The sequence below is a fragment of the Physeter macrocephalus genome, chromosome 16, assembly GCF_002837175.3.
Source record: "Physeter macrocephalus isolate SW-GA chromosome 16, ASM283717v5, whole genome shotgun sequence".
Lineage (NCBI taxonomy): Eukaryota > Metazoa > Chordata > Mammalia > Artiodactyla > Physeteridae > Physeter > Physeter macrocephalus.
The window spans coordinates 102,740,528-102,758,935 of record NC_041229.1 but is presented as its reverse complement, the minus strand read 5'-3'; the positions used below and the strand labels follow the sequence as shown (position 1 = coordinate 102,758,935).

Here is an 18,408-nt window from a genome sequence, read left to right as displayed (position 1 = left end):
TGGGGGTGTGGGAGGGGGCAGGGTCTCCGCTCATCCAGACCCACAGCGTTCCAACCTCTCATCAAAGGAAACCCAATACAGAGAACTAAGCGGGTGGGGCCTGGTGCACCGGGCGGGCCCCCCCGCCCCTCCACCTGGCCCCTCTCACAAACCAGCCCAGGATTCCAGGAAGTGATGGACCACTCCTCTTACTCATGAGGATGCTGAGGCCTAGCAGGATTTGGCCCAGGGACTCCCAAAGGCAAAATGCAGATTCCAGGCCCTGTGCCCGACAGTCTGCCACTCGGGGCTCCACCTGGGGCTCCTGGTGGCCGAGGGCAGCCCCCACCCCCAAGCTGGGCTCCTCAGTCTTTGCTCTGCAGATGCTGCCCTGGTTTGCGGCTCACCCCTCCCCACGCCGTCCCAGCCCCTCCTCTACCCCCACCTCAACCTACTCTTTGTCTTATCTCTGGTAAGAAGAGCTGGGATCCCAGAGGGGCTGGAGCAGCTTATATAAGCTGCAGGTGTCTGGGTCACAGGGGCAACTCCCCTCCCCCACCCTCGAGAAGGCTTAAAGGAGGCTCTGTGTTCTGGGGAGGTTCCTGGGGGTCAGGTTTGCGCTAAGTAGGGGTTTAGGTTTCAGCCAGAGCCACACGGGCAGAGTGTGTGGGGAAAGAAGGGGTCAGGGCTTAGAGGAGGGGGCCATGTAGGATCAGCAGGGCCATGTGGGACCTCAGCAGTATGGCCCTGTCCCTGCAGCGGGGGCCCCATCCTCCCCTCCCAGATGCCCAGGACTCCAGCAGAGGTGTGAGCCTCCAGGGCGATGGGGAAGGGGATGGAGGGCAGGGCAGGGGGCGGGTGTGAGGCCCTGAGCAGTCCCTGCAGGACAAGGCTTGCTGTGCCCTCCTGGGCAGCAGGTTTAGGCAGAAACACACTCCAGAGTCAAAGGTGGGGCCGTTTCCTTTATTATTTGGGGTTTCTCTGCATGGAAACATGAGACTGCCCCACCCCATGCCCAGGTGCCTCTGGCACCCCCATAGGTGGTACATCAGTCCCCACAGAGGCCCCTTTAAAATCACCAGTATAAAAAAGGAGGGGGGGAGGGAGGGAAGGCCTGACCACCCCGCAGGCCAGGCGGCTCCTGGTCGGCAAGTGGGGACAGGGCTGGGGGGAACGTGGGGCAGAGGGGGGCACTGGCTTCGGTACAGGAAGGAACAGGCATTCATTCCCAGCCCTGCGGAGGAGGCCCCAGCTGGGAGGGCGCTCCGCACGGCTGGACGGCAGCCTGTGCAGAGTTAGTGGTTATAGTTTAAAGTCTGCAGGTGGGGCGTGGTGGGCCTGGGGGCGGAATGGGTGGCCTGTGGAGGGAGGGAGGGGACACATCAGGATGTCCAGAGGCCTGGGGCCGTCAGCTCCCCCTGGGGCCCCATCCTGAGGCAGGAACTAGCAAAAGCTGCCTTCCCGGTTTGGCAACCAGAGGGGCTGGGGGAGTCCATCTGAGCCCGTGGCCAGTGGAGGCAAGAAGGGCCACACAGCTATGCCCAGAACAAATGAACCGGGGCGGCCGGGAGGTGAGGACGAGGAGGAAGAGGCCGCCTCCTGCTCCAAGGAAGGCACTTGCAGCTGGTGTGGCCTGGTGCGGCGTGGCGGGAAGGCACGGCCCGGCAGACGAGGAGGGCAGAGAAGCACAGCAAGGGGCTCGTGCAAGAGCCCCTCATGCGAACATGGTCAGCTGTAACCACTGCCGGGCAGAGGGCGTAGAGAGAGGGGTCAGCCAGGGCAGAAACCCCAAGTCCGGCCTCCCAGCTCCATGGCTCAGGAGTCGCCATCTCCTCACCCCCTTGAGGGCAGGTGGGAGAGGGACCCTCCCGGGGAGGGGCACGGGCACTCTCTTACCTACTCGACCCCTGGGAGCCCAGGCTGCTGGCTCCTGTACAGGCCTCCAGGGGTCTGGCCCATCCTTCCCAGGACCCAGACACCCAAGCGTGTCTTTGCAGGACCCAGGCGGTCGGCCTTAGGGCTGGCGCTGAGGCCGCGGCCTCCGGCGCAGGAGGGTAAGAAAACACTGCCCCTGAGCACCTTCCCCAACCCGACCGGAGGAGAGCCCCACCTTAAACAAGTCGAAGGTCACGACTCCATCCAGATCCGTGTCCAGAGTCTTGAAAAACCCTGCGTGTTCAAGACATGATGACATGGGGCTGAGAACTCAGTGGGCCCTTCAGGCAGGGCCAGGACCAGGCCCCACCTCCCGCCTCACCCCCACCTCCCGCCTCACCCCCACCTCCCCACAGCGCCGCAAGCTCTCTCAGCCTCACAGCCGGGGAGCAGCCCTCCCTGCTTCTCGAGAGCCCCCTCCAGAGTTCCCACCCAACTCCGTCGCCTGGCACTCAGCTTGCCTGGACCCCACCTCCCCGAGACCCTCGTTGGGGACTGAGCTGGAGGGGGCAGCCGGCGGGGACACTCACGGAACATGGTCTCCAGCCGCACTAGGCAGCACACGAAGTTATCAAAGTCCACAGCCAGGTCGGGCTCCGAGTAGCGGGTGATGATGAGCTCGTACAGCTTCTTGTTGAGCTTGAAGCCTGGCGCAGGAGAGCACGTGAGGGCCAGAGGGGGCGGAAGGGGGACTGAGGCTGGGCAGGGTGAGCCCCAGGGCTGGGGGGCATGAAGACCTCCTGGGCAGGGCCAGGAGCTGGGCGAGTGCTGGTCCAGGGGAGCCTGAGGACCCAGACTGCCCCAGGGAAGCAGGCGCTGGCCATCAGGGCCCAGGGAAGCAGGCGCTGGCCATCAGGGCCCAGGGAAGCAGGCGCTGGCCATCAGGGCCCAGGGTGCAGTTTCATTTGTTCTGAACGCTGATGAGGGCCCTGGCCTCATCCTGACGTGGGACTGTGAGGCTGAGCCCTGCACTGCTCCCTGTGGAAGCTCTGGAGGCCAGCTCCACTCCTCCCTGGCTGTGTGGCCTCGGGCCAGTCACTAACCCTCTCTGAGCTGCACTCGTCTCTGCTCAATGGGATAATGAAAGACCCTATCCTCATCAGGCTGCAGTCAGAACAAAAGGAAATGCCGATAAAGCGCTTGGCTCAGTCACCAGGAGAAAAAGGCAGTAGATGGCTGTTACTACTTCACCGCCATTGCCATCACCCCCCCGCAGGGACAAGGGCTAGTGGGTGGGCCACCGCCCTGGGTAGCTGTCAGAGAAGCGAGCCAGGGCCATCTCCCTGGGGCTCCACGAGTGCCACCAGCCCTCAGGCCTCACCTGCAGACTCGATGGCCATCCGCATCTCGTAGGCACTCATGCTGCCCGACTTGTCCAGGTCAAACTTCCGGAAAATGGACTGGGGGGGCGGGGGTGGGGGGCAGAGGGTGAGGGCCTGGCGAGCATCCAGCCCTTCCCGTCTGCCCAGGGTGGAGGGGAGAGGCCCGAAGGGGGTCAGCCGCTGGGATACGTGGGCTCGGAGAGGCAGACCCAGGGCAAGGGCCTAGTCCACACAGCTGGTCTGGGAGCCGGAGCCGGGCCGCCCCCTGTGACCGAGGCTGCAGAGGAGGGGAGGGTGCTGCCAGCAGGGACCACCTACCAGGTAATTCCGGATGCGGTTCCACAGGATGTTGAACTCCACCAGGCCCAGCTTCCCGTTGCCGTCACGCTGAGCGGCCATTAAGAAGAAAACCCCACAGCTTAAACCAGGCACTGGGCTCGTGAGCACCGGGGAGAGCAAGACGAGGAGGGGGAGGGGAGAAGGGGCAGGAGCCCGCAGACAGCTGCCTGGGGCCAGGCCTGAATCGGGGTGGCTGGGAGGGGCGCAAACAGAGCACCAGCCTTAGGGTCACCTGCAGACAGGGCCCTGCCCGCCTCTCACTCAACACAGGCCTGTGCCTCGGTCCCCACCCCACCCCGATCAGTGGGAAGATGCCAGGAAGGAAGTGGTCTGTCCACACTTGTCCCTTTCTCTGCGCTGCTCCTGGGATGGGTCACCCAGGGCTCTCCCCACGCCTACATCCCAACCCAAAGCCTGGCTCAGGAGGCAAAAGCAAAGGCAGGATACGTCCATGAGGTTCACCATGCTGCGGCAGGACTGCAGGCTGAAGCCCTTGGTCCGCAGGTCTTTGTCTGCAAGAAAAACCAGTCCCAGCACCTCGACCCAGCCAGCTTCCTGGGCCTGCCCCGTGCCGGGCCCACGGGTGGGACAAGGGTCCGGGAGGCACCGTTCCTGTCCCCTGGTGTGTGAAATCTAGGCTAGGAGGTGTGTAGGATTGTTTCCATCATCAGAAAAGAGAGTTTAAGGTATTTTAGCAGTCAAGCCGGTGTCCCAACAGGCACGTCGACACCACCATTAGACCCGAGTGAAAAGGAACAGCGCTAAATAGAAGTGAAAGAAACACAGTAGAAACGTGCAGCATAGGGGGTCACGGCAGGGGTGGGGTTTGCTGCAGGCCCCGAAGGGTGAGAAGAGCAGGAGAGGGGTTCTGGGCTGAGGGAACAGCACGGACAGAGGTCGGAGGTGAGAGGTCAGAGGCCGGGGCAAAGGGAAGGTTGAAGGGCGGTTGCCTTCAGTTTTGCACATTGGGGAGTGAAGCCGGCCACCTGCCTTCTGGGAGGAAGGGGGCCCCACACACTGGCCCTAAGGTGCTGTCAGCCGGCTAAGCTTCTAATTACACCAGGCACAGCGCTCAGGCACGGAGAACAGCAAGGCGGCATGAGGAGCTTGGGAGGAAAAAGGGGGTGAGCAGGGCTCGGAAAGGTGGTGGAGGGTGCCCCACCCACGAAGACCAAGGGGTTGGGTTCAGCCCAGGGTGGCAGCAGAGGCTAGATTCTGGAGTTTGGAGGAATGGGGGGCGGGTAGGGGGGCTGGGAAGCAGGACACGGGGTGGAGAGCAGCCACTCAGGGATGCTCACGTTTGCTGATGATCCTGTTGAGGATGGTCTGCAGCTCCTTGACGCTGATCTCCATGTCCTGGGGGAAGAGGGAAGATGGCACCCACTCTGGGGAAAGGCTGCCCCTCGGTGGCCCCGAGCAGCCGTCCACCACGCCCAGCCTACCTTCCCTGCCAGTTGTCTGAAGAGGGATTTGAAGTTCTCATCAATCTCCTCTGCTGAGAGCACTTGCTGGATGGAGAAGCGGGGGAGAGCAGGTCAGGGGCACCCCAGCCTGGCCCCTGCATGGGCCGCTGCTGGAGGCAGGGCTGGGACCACTCATCAGCTATGTGTCACTTCACCTGAGCCTCACTCTCCTCATCTGTAAAATGGGACACTGGCCCCTACTCTATCCCTGTCCAGGCCTCTGTGGCCTAAAGGTGGAGGGTGAAGTTCAGCTCAATGATGAACACTGAGGCTTTGATTCCCTGCTGCACGACCTTGGGCAAGTTCCTTAACCTCTCTGAACTTGAGTTTCCCACTGAGAGGGTAGATAGTGACAGCACCCTGACACAGCTGTTATGGAGGAAACGGGGTGACCCAGGTAAAGAGCTCAGCACAGACCCAGCAGAGAGCAAGAACCCAGGGACCCTGTGCCATTATCATCACAAAGTCCTTTCTTTGCAAACTGTAAAGTGCGGGGCAAATGAGGGATTAGTATTACTCTTACGGCTCCTGCCAGGAGGGGCTCTGCGCTGCCAGCCCAGGGCACAGGACACCCAGGGTGAGGGAGAGGAGGAGGGTGGCTGGTGGGGGCAGGGCACGTACCTCGTCAGGGAGATTGGCCTGGATCTGGTCGTCCAGCTCTCTGCAGAGGGTGGGGAGACAGGGGGCCAGTCATTAGTGGGGGGGGGGGCGGGCAGGAGGGGCGTGGGGGGTGCACAGAGAGCGGTGTTGGGGGGCCTTCTACTCACTGGGTCCCAGCGCTCTTCTCTGAGAAGAAACGCAGCACAAAGTCGCCCTCCTTGTTGGGCTCGAAGGTGGACGGCACCACCACATACTCCCCGGGTGGCAGGCGGAAGCGGGTGCTGACCTCCCGCAGGTTGATGAACTGCTTGGAGCAGGCCCGAGACGCGTTGGCCAGGAAGAAGTCCCGCTTCAGGTGCACGGCCGGCTGGCCCGTCAGCTGGCGGGAGGGAAGGAGGGAGCGGGGGCTGCGGCTGCCCGCTCAGCCCACCCTTAGGGGCTGCCCCCAGACCCAGATCCAGACCCAGAACCAGACCCAGATCCAGACCCCAGGCTCCAGGTTCAGGCCCAGCGGCTGGAGAGCTGTGTCACGGCTCAGTCGCCCACAGGCTACCTGACCCTGACAAGTCAGAGCGCCTGTTGCCTCATCTGTAAAACGGGGGTAACAGCCCTGCCTACTGCACCGGGCGGAGGGGAAGAGACACCATGACGTGAATGTGGATACTGTGACACCATGAAATAACTTTCTCATTATCCTTACCCGGAGCTTCCCCTGTGTCAGACACTGCAGGGCCTTTTACACATGTCACCTCACTTAACGCTCAGGACAACTCGTTTTACAGACACTGAGGCCAAGGCTTAGAGCCTAAGCAGCTTGCTCAAGGGTACAGAACACTCAGCCCACTACCACCCTGCTCCTAACCAGCACCCCAGACGGCCTCAGTGGAAACAGCAAGACAGGAGGAGCCTCACGGGTGCGTGTCAGGTGGGGCTCTGAGGGCCAGGGTTCAAATCCAGCTCCCTTACTTACTACCTGCTCTGACCCCCAGGACAGTGTTTGCTTTGCCCACTGAACAGCGGGCAGGGGGTGGGGGCGCTGAGTTAGCCCCAAGGAGGAGACTCCTTAGCTCTCTACGTGTGCGCTTGCCGCGTCCTGCTCCCTCTGGGCTCCATTGGGCCATGTGTGTTCAGGGCTGTGTAAATCCAGGCGAGCCAGATGCCACACCTACCTCCGGAGGGACCTGCCAGAGAGACGAAGGAAGTTAGAGATGCTTGCTTGGCCCAGGGGCAGATGCTGTGGTGTGTGCTGGGCAGCGGCCCTGAGTTCTTAAGATGAAAATGATGGGATAAGGAGACCAGGAGACAGGGTCCTGGACAGGGGCCAGTGTTGACCCAGACCTGTATTCATGCCAGAGAGGGACCCCGGGACCCCAGGAGGGAGGCCCAGGCAGGGCCCTCTTTGTCCCTGGAATGCCCTGCACCTCAGCTCTGAACCAGAGCCTCCAGGACCGCCCCCCGTGGCGGCCAACTGCAGAGTCCTCCAGCCCAGGGACATCGGAGGTCCACCCCAATCTGCTACAAGGGGCTGTGGGCCTGGGCTGAGGCTGCGACTGTCCTTTACCCCCACCAGGGAGATCCAGAAGTTTCTGTCTTGAGTACAGTGCGTGAAGCAGGGCCCGCCATGGCCAGCCTCTGCATACATACTTCCAAGACGGGGCGCTCACTACTCCTTCAGGGAAGACCCCTTGCCCACTGCTTTCTGAAACTCGTCAAAGTCTTTCTCCCAGGCGTCAGCTAAGGAGATACCTCTGCCCCAGAGCAGCCATGCAGCCTCTAAGGACAGGGGAGGATCCCGGAATCTTCCCCTCTCCTAGCTAAACATCTTCCTCATCCTCCATCTGCTTCAGGGGATGAATTTTAGGCCTCTGGCTGCCCCAGCCCTGGCGGAGGGGCTCAGCAGGTGCCTCCCGAAGGCTCAGTCTAGGGCTGCGCGCCTCAGGGGTGTGACTGGCCCCACTCGGCTCAGGATGGGCGGGCGCCGCCTTGTCCTCGGGCGCCCCTGGCGCCCCCTGGCGGAGCTCGCCGGGAGGCCGCTTTCTCTGCCGGGTGCTGGGCGATCCGCCCGCTCACTCACCTCGTAGACAGCGAAGCCGATGGTCTCCATGTCGCGGCCCAATCGGCGCTCCCGACGGCGGTGCTTCTGCATGAGGGCGAGCAGGAAGCTGCAGCCTGACTCCTGAGCCCTGTAGTCGTCGTTGTCCGGGTCATCCGTCTCCTCCAGCCGGATCTTGAACTGGGGGTTCACCCAGAAGGTGGCTGCAGGAGGTAGGGAGGTGGGATCAGAGGAGAAGCAGAGCAGTCTCCCCAAGCCTTCCCTCCCTCCTCCATGTTTTCATTCATTCATTCAACAAATATTACTGTGGCCACCGTGTGCCAAGTGACAGATGTGCCACAGGGACACACAGGGTCCCTGCCCTCATGAACTCCCATTCCAGAGCGAACCGGAGGCAAAGCATGAACAAGTCAGGTTAGTTAATGGAACAATTACAAAGAAAGCAAGCTGAAGTCGGACGGGCAGGGAAGGAATCTTCGAGGTGACATCTGAGCTGAGACCTGAAGGGGAAGCCCTGGGAAGCCTAGGCAGAGGGAGAAGAAAAGACCCACACCTGGGGCTCCAGTGAGCACAGGCGATCCAGGGAGGTTGGCAGACGTTGGCTGGCGGAAGCAGAGTCGGTGATAAGAAGCGTGGACTGAATCAAAGAGCAAAAGGACTCCCTGACAGGTTTGCACTGGGAGGGGCATGATTGGATCAGGATTTTAGAAGGTGGCTGCAGGAACTTCCCTGGTGGCGCAGTGGATTAAGTCTCCGTGCTCCCAGTACAGGGGGCCCGGGTGTGAGTCCTGGTCAGGGAACTAGATCCCACATGCACGCCGCAACTAACATTTCGTGTGCCACAGCTAAGGAGCCCTCCTGCCGTAACTAAGGAACCCGCCTGCTGCCACTAAGGAGCCGGCAAGCTGCAACTAAGGAGCCCTGGAGCCACAACTAAGGAGCCTGCCTGCTGCAACTAAGACGTGGCACAACCAAATAAATAAATGTTAAAAAAAAAAAAAAAAAAGAAGGTGGCTGCTGTGGGGACAGAGACTTAGAAGAGGGCAAGAGAAAGCAGGGTCTGAGAGGAGGCCACTGAGCTGCAAGGGCTGAGAGGGACTTGCATTTCTGGCAATTTAGTGATTCAGCTGCCTGAACAATCCTCCTGACTAAAACAACCAAGTGCCGGATAGAATATGCAAAACTTCTTTTTAAAGGCACCAATAAGTCCAACATTTCCCCCTCCCCACATACAAAATTAACATTAATCAAAAAGACAGATAATAAGCAAGGATGTGGGGACTTCCCTGGTGGCTCAGTGGTTAAGAATCCGCCTGCCAATGCAGGGGACATGGGTTCGAGCCCTGGTCTGGGAAGATCCCACATGCCGCGGAGCAACTAAGCCCGTGCACCACAACTACCGAGCCTGTGCTCTAGAGCCCGCGAGCCACAACTACTGAGCCTGCGTGCCACAACTACTGAAGCCCACACGCCTAGAGCCTGTGCTCCGCAACAAGGGAAGCCACTGCAATGAGAAGCCTGTGCACGGCAACCAAGAGTAGCCCCCGCTCTCCACAGCTAGAGAAAGCCCGCGCACAGCAATGAAGACCCAACGCGGCCAAAAATAAATAAATTTATTTTTTAAAAAATTAAAAAAAATAAGCGAGGATGTGGAGAAATCAGAACCTCACGCACAGCTGGTGGGAACATAAAATGGTGCAACTACTTTGCATAATAGCCTGGCAGTTCCTCAAATGGTAAAACACAGAATTACCATATGACCCTGCGATTCCACTCCTGTGGGTGTGTGTGTGTGTATATCCAAGATTAATGACAACATACACCCACACAAAAAACATGTGACTGTTCCAAGTAGCATTATTTATAATTGCCAAATGGTAGAAACAACCCAATTTAAACAAAATGTGATATAACCAAACAATGGAATATTATTCAGCAATTAAAAGGAATGGGGTACTGACACATGCTACATAACATGGATGAACCTTGAAGACATTATGCTAAGTGAAAGAAGCCAGTCAGAAAGGACAACGTGTTGTATGATTCCATTTATATTAAATTATTGTTGGGAACAAGCAAATTCATAGAGACAGAAAGTAGATTAGTGGTAGCCTGGAAATGAGGGGGAGGAGGGGCTTGGGAGTAAGAGCCAGGGGGTGTAGGTTTTCTTCTGGGGGTAATGAAAATGTTCTAAAATTGATGTGATAATGGGTGCACAACTCTGTGAATATAGTAAAGGCCACACTGGATTTTACACTGTAAATGGGTGAATTATGTGGTATGTGAATTATATCTCAATAAAGCTGTTTTAAAAAATGGAAACTGGGAGCCATGAAAGGTAAATAATGCAAAAGGATTTCTGCAGACTCCTAGAGATCTTGAGTCCTGCCTGGGCTCAGGGGCAGGAGATAAGGTCCAGTAGGAGATCACAGCCATAAAACTGGAAGCCCCGTGAGGAATGCCAGCAGCATAAGTGTGAAAGAAAAATAAAACCACTGGAGGAAGTGAAACATTCTCTGAGGATTTATAACCACAAGCCAGCCATGCTGCCTATGAGGTCAAAAAAAAAAACCTTAAGGAGAAAATTTATTTTTAAGAGTCCTAGGTTGGGAGTATCCCAGGTGACTGGCAGAAACACTAGAGGAACTTAACTTCATCCAATAACTCAAACAACTCCTGAAGATAAACTTCTAGGTCAAATAAGCCAAAAACCTCAGAAGGTTGAGAACCAGCAGCCACAATGGATGAACCTCATGATGGCTGAGAATGAGCAGTCACAACGACGAATGACAACTCACCAAGACTTCAGATACTGAAATTATCAGACACAGAATATGAAAGACTAGGCTTATTATACTTAAAGAAATAAATGAGACGCTTGAATATATGAGCGAGAATGAACAGATTAGAAAAAGAGCCATTAACACTTCCAGAAATAAATTTTACAAGTGAAATTATGTATTTGTTGGAATTATGTATTAAACAACAGCAAAAAAAAAAAAAATTAGTGCATTGAGAATAGATCTAAAGAAACTACCCAGAATGCAATCCAGGGAGATTCAGAGATGAAACATTTAAGAGATGTTAAGAGATCTGGAGGGTTGACTGAGGAGGTCCAGCTTACATTTTGATTGGCATTCCAAAAGGAGAAAATAAAGAGAGTAGGAAGGTGATATTCTAAAAGATCATGGCTAACAATTTTCTAGAACTGTTGAAAGACATCAATCTTCATATACAGGGAGCTCGACAAATCCAAAGCATAATAAAAAGAAATCCCCACCTCAACACATCATGGTCAAACTGTAGAATATCAAAGAAAAAGAATCTTAAAAGAGAGAAAAGACAAACCATTTCAGAAGGCATGGTAGACAGACAGACTCCCGACTCACATAGTGACAGTGGAAGTAGAGTGAAGAGTAACAGCATATTCAGGGAAGTGAAAGTAACATCAATTCAGAGTTCTATATCCAGAGAATTGTCAAGAATGAGCACACTATAAAGGCATTTTATACAAGTACTGAGAAAGTTTATCACCAAAAGACCCTCAGTAAAAGAAATTCAAAAGGATATATTGCAGACAGACAGAAAATGATCTCAGATGAAAGGTCTCACCGTTCATGAGAATAGTGAGCAAAAATACTGATATTATGTGGGTATTCAAACAAATATGGGCTATACCAAATAATGGGGACGATGATGATGCTTAATTTAGGACAGGCAGAAAACTGTTAAGAATTAAAATACTAGCTAAAGTTAGCAGATTGAACAAAGGGAGGGTGTGATCCAACTTAAATATTCTCAAGTCTTTACATTATTCAGGTGGAGGGTAAAGATACTGATCAACTAACTTTGGAACTTATTAAGCAAGCTCTTTTGTCTTCCAAACTCAGAGGGAAAAACTAGCAGAGAGAAAAGAAAAAATTCAATCCAAAAGAAGGCATAGCAGGAGGGACAAATCGAAACTGCATAGTAAGTCTGCTGAAATAAATACAAATATATCAGTAATCACTATGAATGTAAATGGATTAAACTTTCCAATCAAAGGACAATGTTTTCCAAATTCAACTATTAAAAAATCAGTTATATGCTATTTATGAGACATAACTAAAACACTGAGCTATAGAAAGATCGGACATCAAACGGTATAACAAGACATACCACAAAAGTACTAGTAGTAACTAACAGAAAACTGCAACAGCATAGTAACACAGACTGAAACAGACTTGAAAGTAAAAAGAATTATTAAAGATGAAGGTGGTCACTAGATAGTAAAAAAAAAAAAAAGTTTAATTCACTAGGAACTTATAACAATTTAAAACCTGATGCACCTAGCTCAACATATGCAAAGAAAAATAACTGACAGAAATAAAGGGAGAAATTGGCAAAGCCAGCAAGATGGTGTGAGATTTTATTATCCCTCTTCCAATAATGGATAGATTAAGCAGACAAAGTAATCAATAAGTTTGAAATAATGAACAATTATAGAAGATTCCCCCTAACATTCAGAGAACAGTATACTGGTCAAGAGAACAGACTCCAGGTTCACACTGACAGGGTTCAAATCCCAGCTCTGCCACTTATTATTTACTTTGGCAAATTGCTTAATCACTCTGTGTCTCACTTTCCTTATCTGTAAAATAGTGATAATGTAGTACATCCCTCATAGGGTCAGTGTGAAAGTTAAGCAGGTTGTTATATGTAAAATATTTACAGGAGTGGTAACACAATATATGTGTTAGCCAGTCTTTTCAAGAACACGTGAATATTCATGAAAACTCACCACATGTTGGGCCATAGCAACTCCTTCTGTTTATTTCAAACCTATGATCTCATATAGATCATATTTTCTGACTGCAAGGAAATTAAGTTAAAAATCAACAATCAAATAATAACTGGGAGGTTTGATTATTGATTCAATCTCTTAAGTGTTACAGGTCTATCCAGATTTTTTATTTTTCTTGAGTCAATTTTCGTAGTTTGTTTCTTTCTAGGAATTTGTCAGTTTCATCTAGGTTATCTAATTTGTTGTCATACAATGGTTCACAGTATTTTCTTATAAATCATTTATTTCTGTTGGGTTGATAGTGATGTTCTCTCTTTAATTCCTGATTTTAGTAATTTGAGTCTTCTGTCTTTTTTCTTGTTCAGTTTGGCTAAAGGTTTGCACTTTTTGCTCAGCTTTTCAAAGAACCAACTGTTGGTTTCATTGATTTTACTCTATTGTTTCTCTGTTTCATTTATTTGGCTTTCTTCTGCTTGCTTTGGGTTTAGTTTGCCCATTTACTAGTTTCTTAAGGTGGAAAATTAGGCAATTGTTTTCAGTTCTTTCTTTTTTAATATAGGTACACAGTGCTTTAATTACTATTCTATGTGATTTCTTATTTACAGTACTATTTCTTTTGATAAGCTAACTCATTCTACGGGGACAGCATTACCTTGATACCAAAGCCAGATAAAAACATCACAAGAGGGCTTCCCTGGTGGCGCAGTGGTTGAGAGTCCGCCTGCCGACGCAGGGGACACGGGTTCGTGTCCCGGTCCAGGAAGATCCCACATACCGCAGAGAAGCCAGGCCTGTGAGCCATGGCCGCTAAGCCTGCGTGTCCGGAGCCTGTACTCCGCAACGAGAGAGGCCACAACAGTGAGAGGCCCACGTACCGCCAAAAAAAAAAAAAAAAAAAATTCCAACAACCTTTTCCCACAGAAGTGAAAAGCAGATGCGATCCTCAAATTCATATGGAATTGTAAGGGGCCCAGAAGCCAAAACAATCTTGAAAAAGAACAAAGTTGGAAGACTCACACTTCCTGACTTCAAAACTTACTACTAATCTATAATAATCAAAACAGTGTGGTACTGGAATAAAAATAGACATACAGACTAAAAGAACAGAACTGAGAGTCCAAAAGTAAACCCATACATAAATGGCCAATTGATTTTTGACATGGGTGCCAAGACCATTCAATGGGGAAAGAATAGTATTTCAGCAAATGATGCTAGGACACCTGGGTTTCCACAAGCACAAGAAATAAGTTGGGTACCTATTTTACACCATAAACAAAAATTAACTCAAAATGGATCAACAACCTAAATATAAGAGAGCTAAAATCATAATGCTCTCAGAAGAAGACACAAAGATAAATGACCATGGATTTGGCAATGGATTCTTAGATTATGACACCAAAAGCATGAGCAACAAAAGAAAAAATAAAAATTGGGCTTCATCAAAATTAAAACCTTCTGTGCTTCAAAGGACACTATCAAGAAAATGAAAAGACAACCCACAGAATGGGAGAAAATACATACAAACCATCTACCTCATAAGGCTCACATCCAGAATGTATAAAGATATATATATATAAAGAATATATGAAAAGACAACCCGATCTAAAAATGGGCAAACTATTTGAACAGACCATCCAAAAAAGATATACAAATGGCCAATAAATACATGAAAATATACTCAACATTATTGGTCATCAGGGAAATGCAAATCAAAACTTCAATGTGATACCACTTTACACCCACTAGGATGGCTATAATAAGAAAGTTGGACAACAAGTGTTAATGAGGATGTGGGGAAATTGGAACCCTCATACACTGCTAGGAGGAATGTAAAATGGAAAGTAAAATGGCTGCCACTTTGGAAAACAGTTTACAGTTCCTCAAAAAGTTAAACATGGGCTTTCCTGGTGGCACAGTGGTTGGGAATCTGCCTGCTAATGCAGGGGACACGGGTTTGAGTCCTGGTCTGGGAGGATCCCACATGCCGTGGAGCAACTAGGCCCGTGAACCACAACTACTGAGCCTGCGCGTCTGGAGCCTGTGCTCCGCAACAAGAGAGGCCGCGATAGTGAGAGGCCCGCGCACTGCGATGAAGAGTGGCCCCCGCCTGCCACAACTAGAGAAAGCCCTCGCACAGAAACGAAGACGCAACACGCAAAAATAAATAAATTAACTAATAAACTCCTACCCCCAACATCTTCTTTAAAAAAAAAAAAAAAAGTTAAACATGGAGTTACCATACAACCTAAAAATTTCACTCCTACTTTAGACCCAAGAAAACATATGCTCATACAAACACACGTACATAAATGTTCAGAGCAGCATTACTCATATAATAGCCCCAAACTGGAAACAATTCATCAACTTTGGAATGAATAAGCAAAATGTGGTGTATCCATATCATGGAATATTATTCAGCCCTACGAATGAAATGAGGTACTGATCACACTACAACATGGATGAACTTTGAAAGCACGATGCTAAGGGAAAAAAGCCAGGCACAAAAGGCCACATATTGCATGATTCCATTTATATGAAATGTCCAGAATACACAAATCTATAAAGACGAAATTAGATTAGTGGTTACAGGGCTGGTGGGTGAGAGGGTTAGGGAGTGACTTCTAATGGATACAGCGTTTCTTTTGAGCACAGTGAAAATGTTCTGGAGTTAGGTGATGGTGATGATCACACAACATTGTGAACATATTAAAATGACTGAATTGTACACATTAAAAGTGTAAATTTTATGGTATTACAATACTTGAAAACATTACATATCAAAATTGTGTAACTCAGGAAAAAAAAAAAAAAAAAAAAAAAAATTGTGTAACTCAAAGGTACACTTGGAGGGAAATTTATCATTTTAGGTGCATACACAGAAAAAAAAATTAATGAAATAAGTGTCTAATTTAAGAAGTCATAAAATTACAATTGCATCAAAAAGAATAAGATACCTAGGAAAAAATCTAACTAAGGAGGTAAAAGACCTGTACTTGGAAAGCTATAAGACACTGATAAAATAAATTGAAGAGGACACAAATGGAAAGATATACTGTGCTCATGGATTGGAAGAATTAATACTATTTAAATGACCATACTACCCAAGGCAATCTACAGATTCAATGCAATCCCTATCAAAATACCAATGACATTTTTCACAGGACTAGAACAAATAATTCTAAGATTTGTATGGAAACACAAAAGGTCCTGAATAGCCAAAACAATCTTAAGAAAGAAGAACAAAACTGTAGATATCACACGCCCGGACTTCAAACTATACTACAAAGCTACAGTAATCAAAACAGTATGGTACTGGTACAAAAACAGACACATAGATCAATGGAACAGAACAGAGAGCCCAGAAATGAACCCACACTTATATGGGCAATTTACGACAAAGGAGTCAAGAATATAAAATGGGGGAAAAGACAGCCTCTTCAATAAATGATGGTAGGAAATCTGGACAGCTACATGCAAAAAACTGAAACTCGACTACTTTCTCACACCATATACAAAAATAAACTCAAAATGGATTAAAAATTTAAAGGTAAGACCTGAAACCATAAAACTTCTAGAAGAGGCCATAGGCAGTACGCTCTTTGACATGGGTCTTAGTAATATTATTTTGGATATGTCTCCTCAGGCAAGGGAAACAAAAACAAAAATAAACAAACGGGACTACATCAAACAGAAAAGCTTTTGCACAGCAAAGGAAACTATCAACAGAATGAAAAGACTGCCTACTGAAGAGGAGAAGAAATTTGCAAATGATATATCCGATGAGGGGTTAATAGCCAAAACATACAGAGAACTCATACAACTCAACATCAAAGAAACAAACAACGCAATTAAAAAATGGACAGAGGAACTGAATAGACATTTTTCCAAAGAAGACATACAGATGGCCAACGAACATATGAAAAAATCCTCAACATGACTAATCAACATCGCAATGAGATTTCACCACACACCTGTCAGAATGGCTATTATTAAAAAGACAACAAATAAGTGTTGGCAGGGATGTAGAGAAAAGGGAACCCTTGCGCACTGTTGCTGGGAATGTAAATTGGTGCAGCCACTATGGAGAACATGGAGATTCCTCAAAATGGAATTCCTCACTATGGAGATTCCTCAAAAAATTAAAAATAGAACTACCATGACATCCAGCAATTCCACTCCTGAGTATTTTTCCAAAGAAAATGAAAACACTAATTCAAAAAGACAAATACTGGATGATTTTGTTTATATGTGGGATCTAAAAAAAACAAAACAAGTGAACAAACAGAGCTAAACGGTAACAGAGTCAGAGATACAGAGAACAAACAGGTGGTTGCCAGAGAGGAGGGAGAGAGAGAGAGAAGACAAATAGGTAAGAGAGATTAAGAGGTACAAACTTTCAATTACAAAATAAATGAGTCACAGATATGAAATGTACAGTGTGGGGAATATAGTCAGTAGTTTTGTAATATCTTTGTATGGTGACAGATGACAACTAGATTTATTGTAGTGATCGTTTTGAAATGTACAGAAATATCGAATCACTATGTTGTGGACCAGGAACTCACACAGCGTTGTAGTTCAATTACCCTTCAAAAACAAACAAACAAACTCATAGGAAAAGAGATCACACTTGTGGCGATCAGAGGCAAGGGGTGGGGGCAGAGGGAATTGGATGAAGGTAGTCAAAAGGTATACATTTCCAGTTTTAAAGTGAATAAGTGCTAGGGCTGCAATGTACAACATGATAAATAGAATTCACACTGCTAGACATTATATATGAAAGCTGTGCAGAGAGTAAAGCCTAAGAGACTAAGAGTGCTCATCACAAGGAAAAAATACATTTTTTCTATTTCTTTCATGTTGTATCTATATGAGATGATAGATGTTCACTAAACTGACTGTGGTCATCATTTTATGATGTATGTGAGTCAAATCATTATGCTGTGCATCTTATACAGTGCTGAATGTCACTTACATCACAATAAAACTGGAAAGAAAAAAAAGACATCATAAAATAAAGTCTAAAAATAAATCCAAAGAAAGCAGAGGAATGAGATAACAAGAAAGCAAAGATTAATAATCTAGAAAAAAAATACTAAAAAGGATCAATAAAGTTAAAAAATCATTTCTATTTAAAGACTAATATTGGGGCTTCCCTGGTGGCGCAGTGGTTGCGCGTCCACCTGCCGACGCAGGGGAACCGGGTTCGCGCCCCGGTCTGGGAGGATCCCACATGCCGCGGAGCGGCTGGGCCCGTGAGCCATGGCCGCTGAGCCTGCGCGTCCGGAGCCTGTGCTCCACGACGGGAGAGGCCACAACAGAGGGAGGCCCGCATACCACAAAAAAAAAAAAAAATAAAAAAAATAAAGACTAATATTGATAAACCCCTCACAGGATTAATAAAAACAAAAGAGACAATGCCAACAAGCAATATTATCAATAAAAGAGATGATATCATTACAGATGAGGTATGGTATATTAAGCATGACTTCATGCTAATAATTGTGACAACAAGATGCAAAGGATAAACTTCTAGAAAATAAAACTCATCAAAATAGTCTCAAGAGGAAATAGAAGGCCTGAATAATTCAATCACCATTAAAGATACTCAATAACAAAAGTTAATCTTCACACAAATAAAACAGCGGGCCTGACAGCTTTATAGACCAGTTCCACCAAACATTCAAGCAAAAAATCATACCCACCTTATGCAAACTCTTCTAGAAAACAGAAAAAGAGAAAACATTTCCCAATTCACTTTACCAGCCAAATACAGCACCAATACCAAAACTAGACAAGGTAAGTATGAGAAAGGAAAACTATAGGCAAATCTCAGTCATGAACATGGATGTAAAATTATTGTATAAAAAAAGTTATGTCAGGGCTTCCCTGGTGGCGCAGTGGTTGAGAGTCCGCCTGCCGATGCAGGGGACA

The 18,408-nt window shown here is 49.1% G+C and overlaps 1 protein-coding gene across 3 annotated transcripts in view; it reads right to left on the bottom strand.

The window, feature by feature from the left end:
- Nucleotides 1–927: 927 nt before the first annotated feature.
- The window catches only part of CAPN1 (calpain 1), a 26,001-nt gene continuing 8,520 nt past the window's right edge, over nucleotides 928–18,408 (bottom strand). The window contains exons 11-22 of one of the 3 annotated variants that reach the window (XM_007117417.3): nucleotides 7,713–7,894; nucleotides 6,808–6,819; nucleotides 5,806–6,017; nucleotides 5,660–5,699; nucleotides 5,018–5,083; nucleotides 4,874–4,931; nucleotides 4,023–4,087; nucleotides 3,555–3,623; nucleotides 3,236–3,314; nucleotides 2,445–2,561; nucleotides 2,090–2,148; nucleotides 928–1,720 (exon numbers count right to left, since the gene is read on the bottom strand). In XM_007117417.3, coding sequence (XP_007117479.1) covers nucleotides 1,694–1,720; nucleotides 2,090–2,148; nucleotides 2,445–2,561; nucleotides 3,236–3,314; nucleotides 3,555–3,623; nucleotides 4,023–4,087; nucleotides 4,874–4,931; nucleotides 5,018–5,083; nucleotides 5,660–5,699; nucleotides 5,806–6,017; nucleotides 6,808–6,819; nucleotides 7,713–7,894 — 986 coding nt within the window. In that variant the 3' untranslated portion in view covers nucleotides 928–1,693. The other 2 variants (XM_007117418.3, XM_028501177.1) reach the window with 2 other exon arrangements.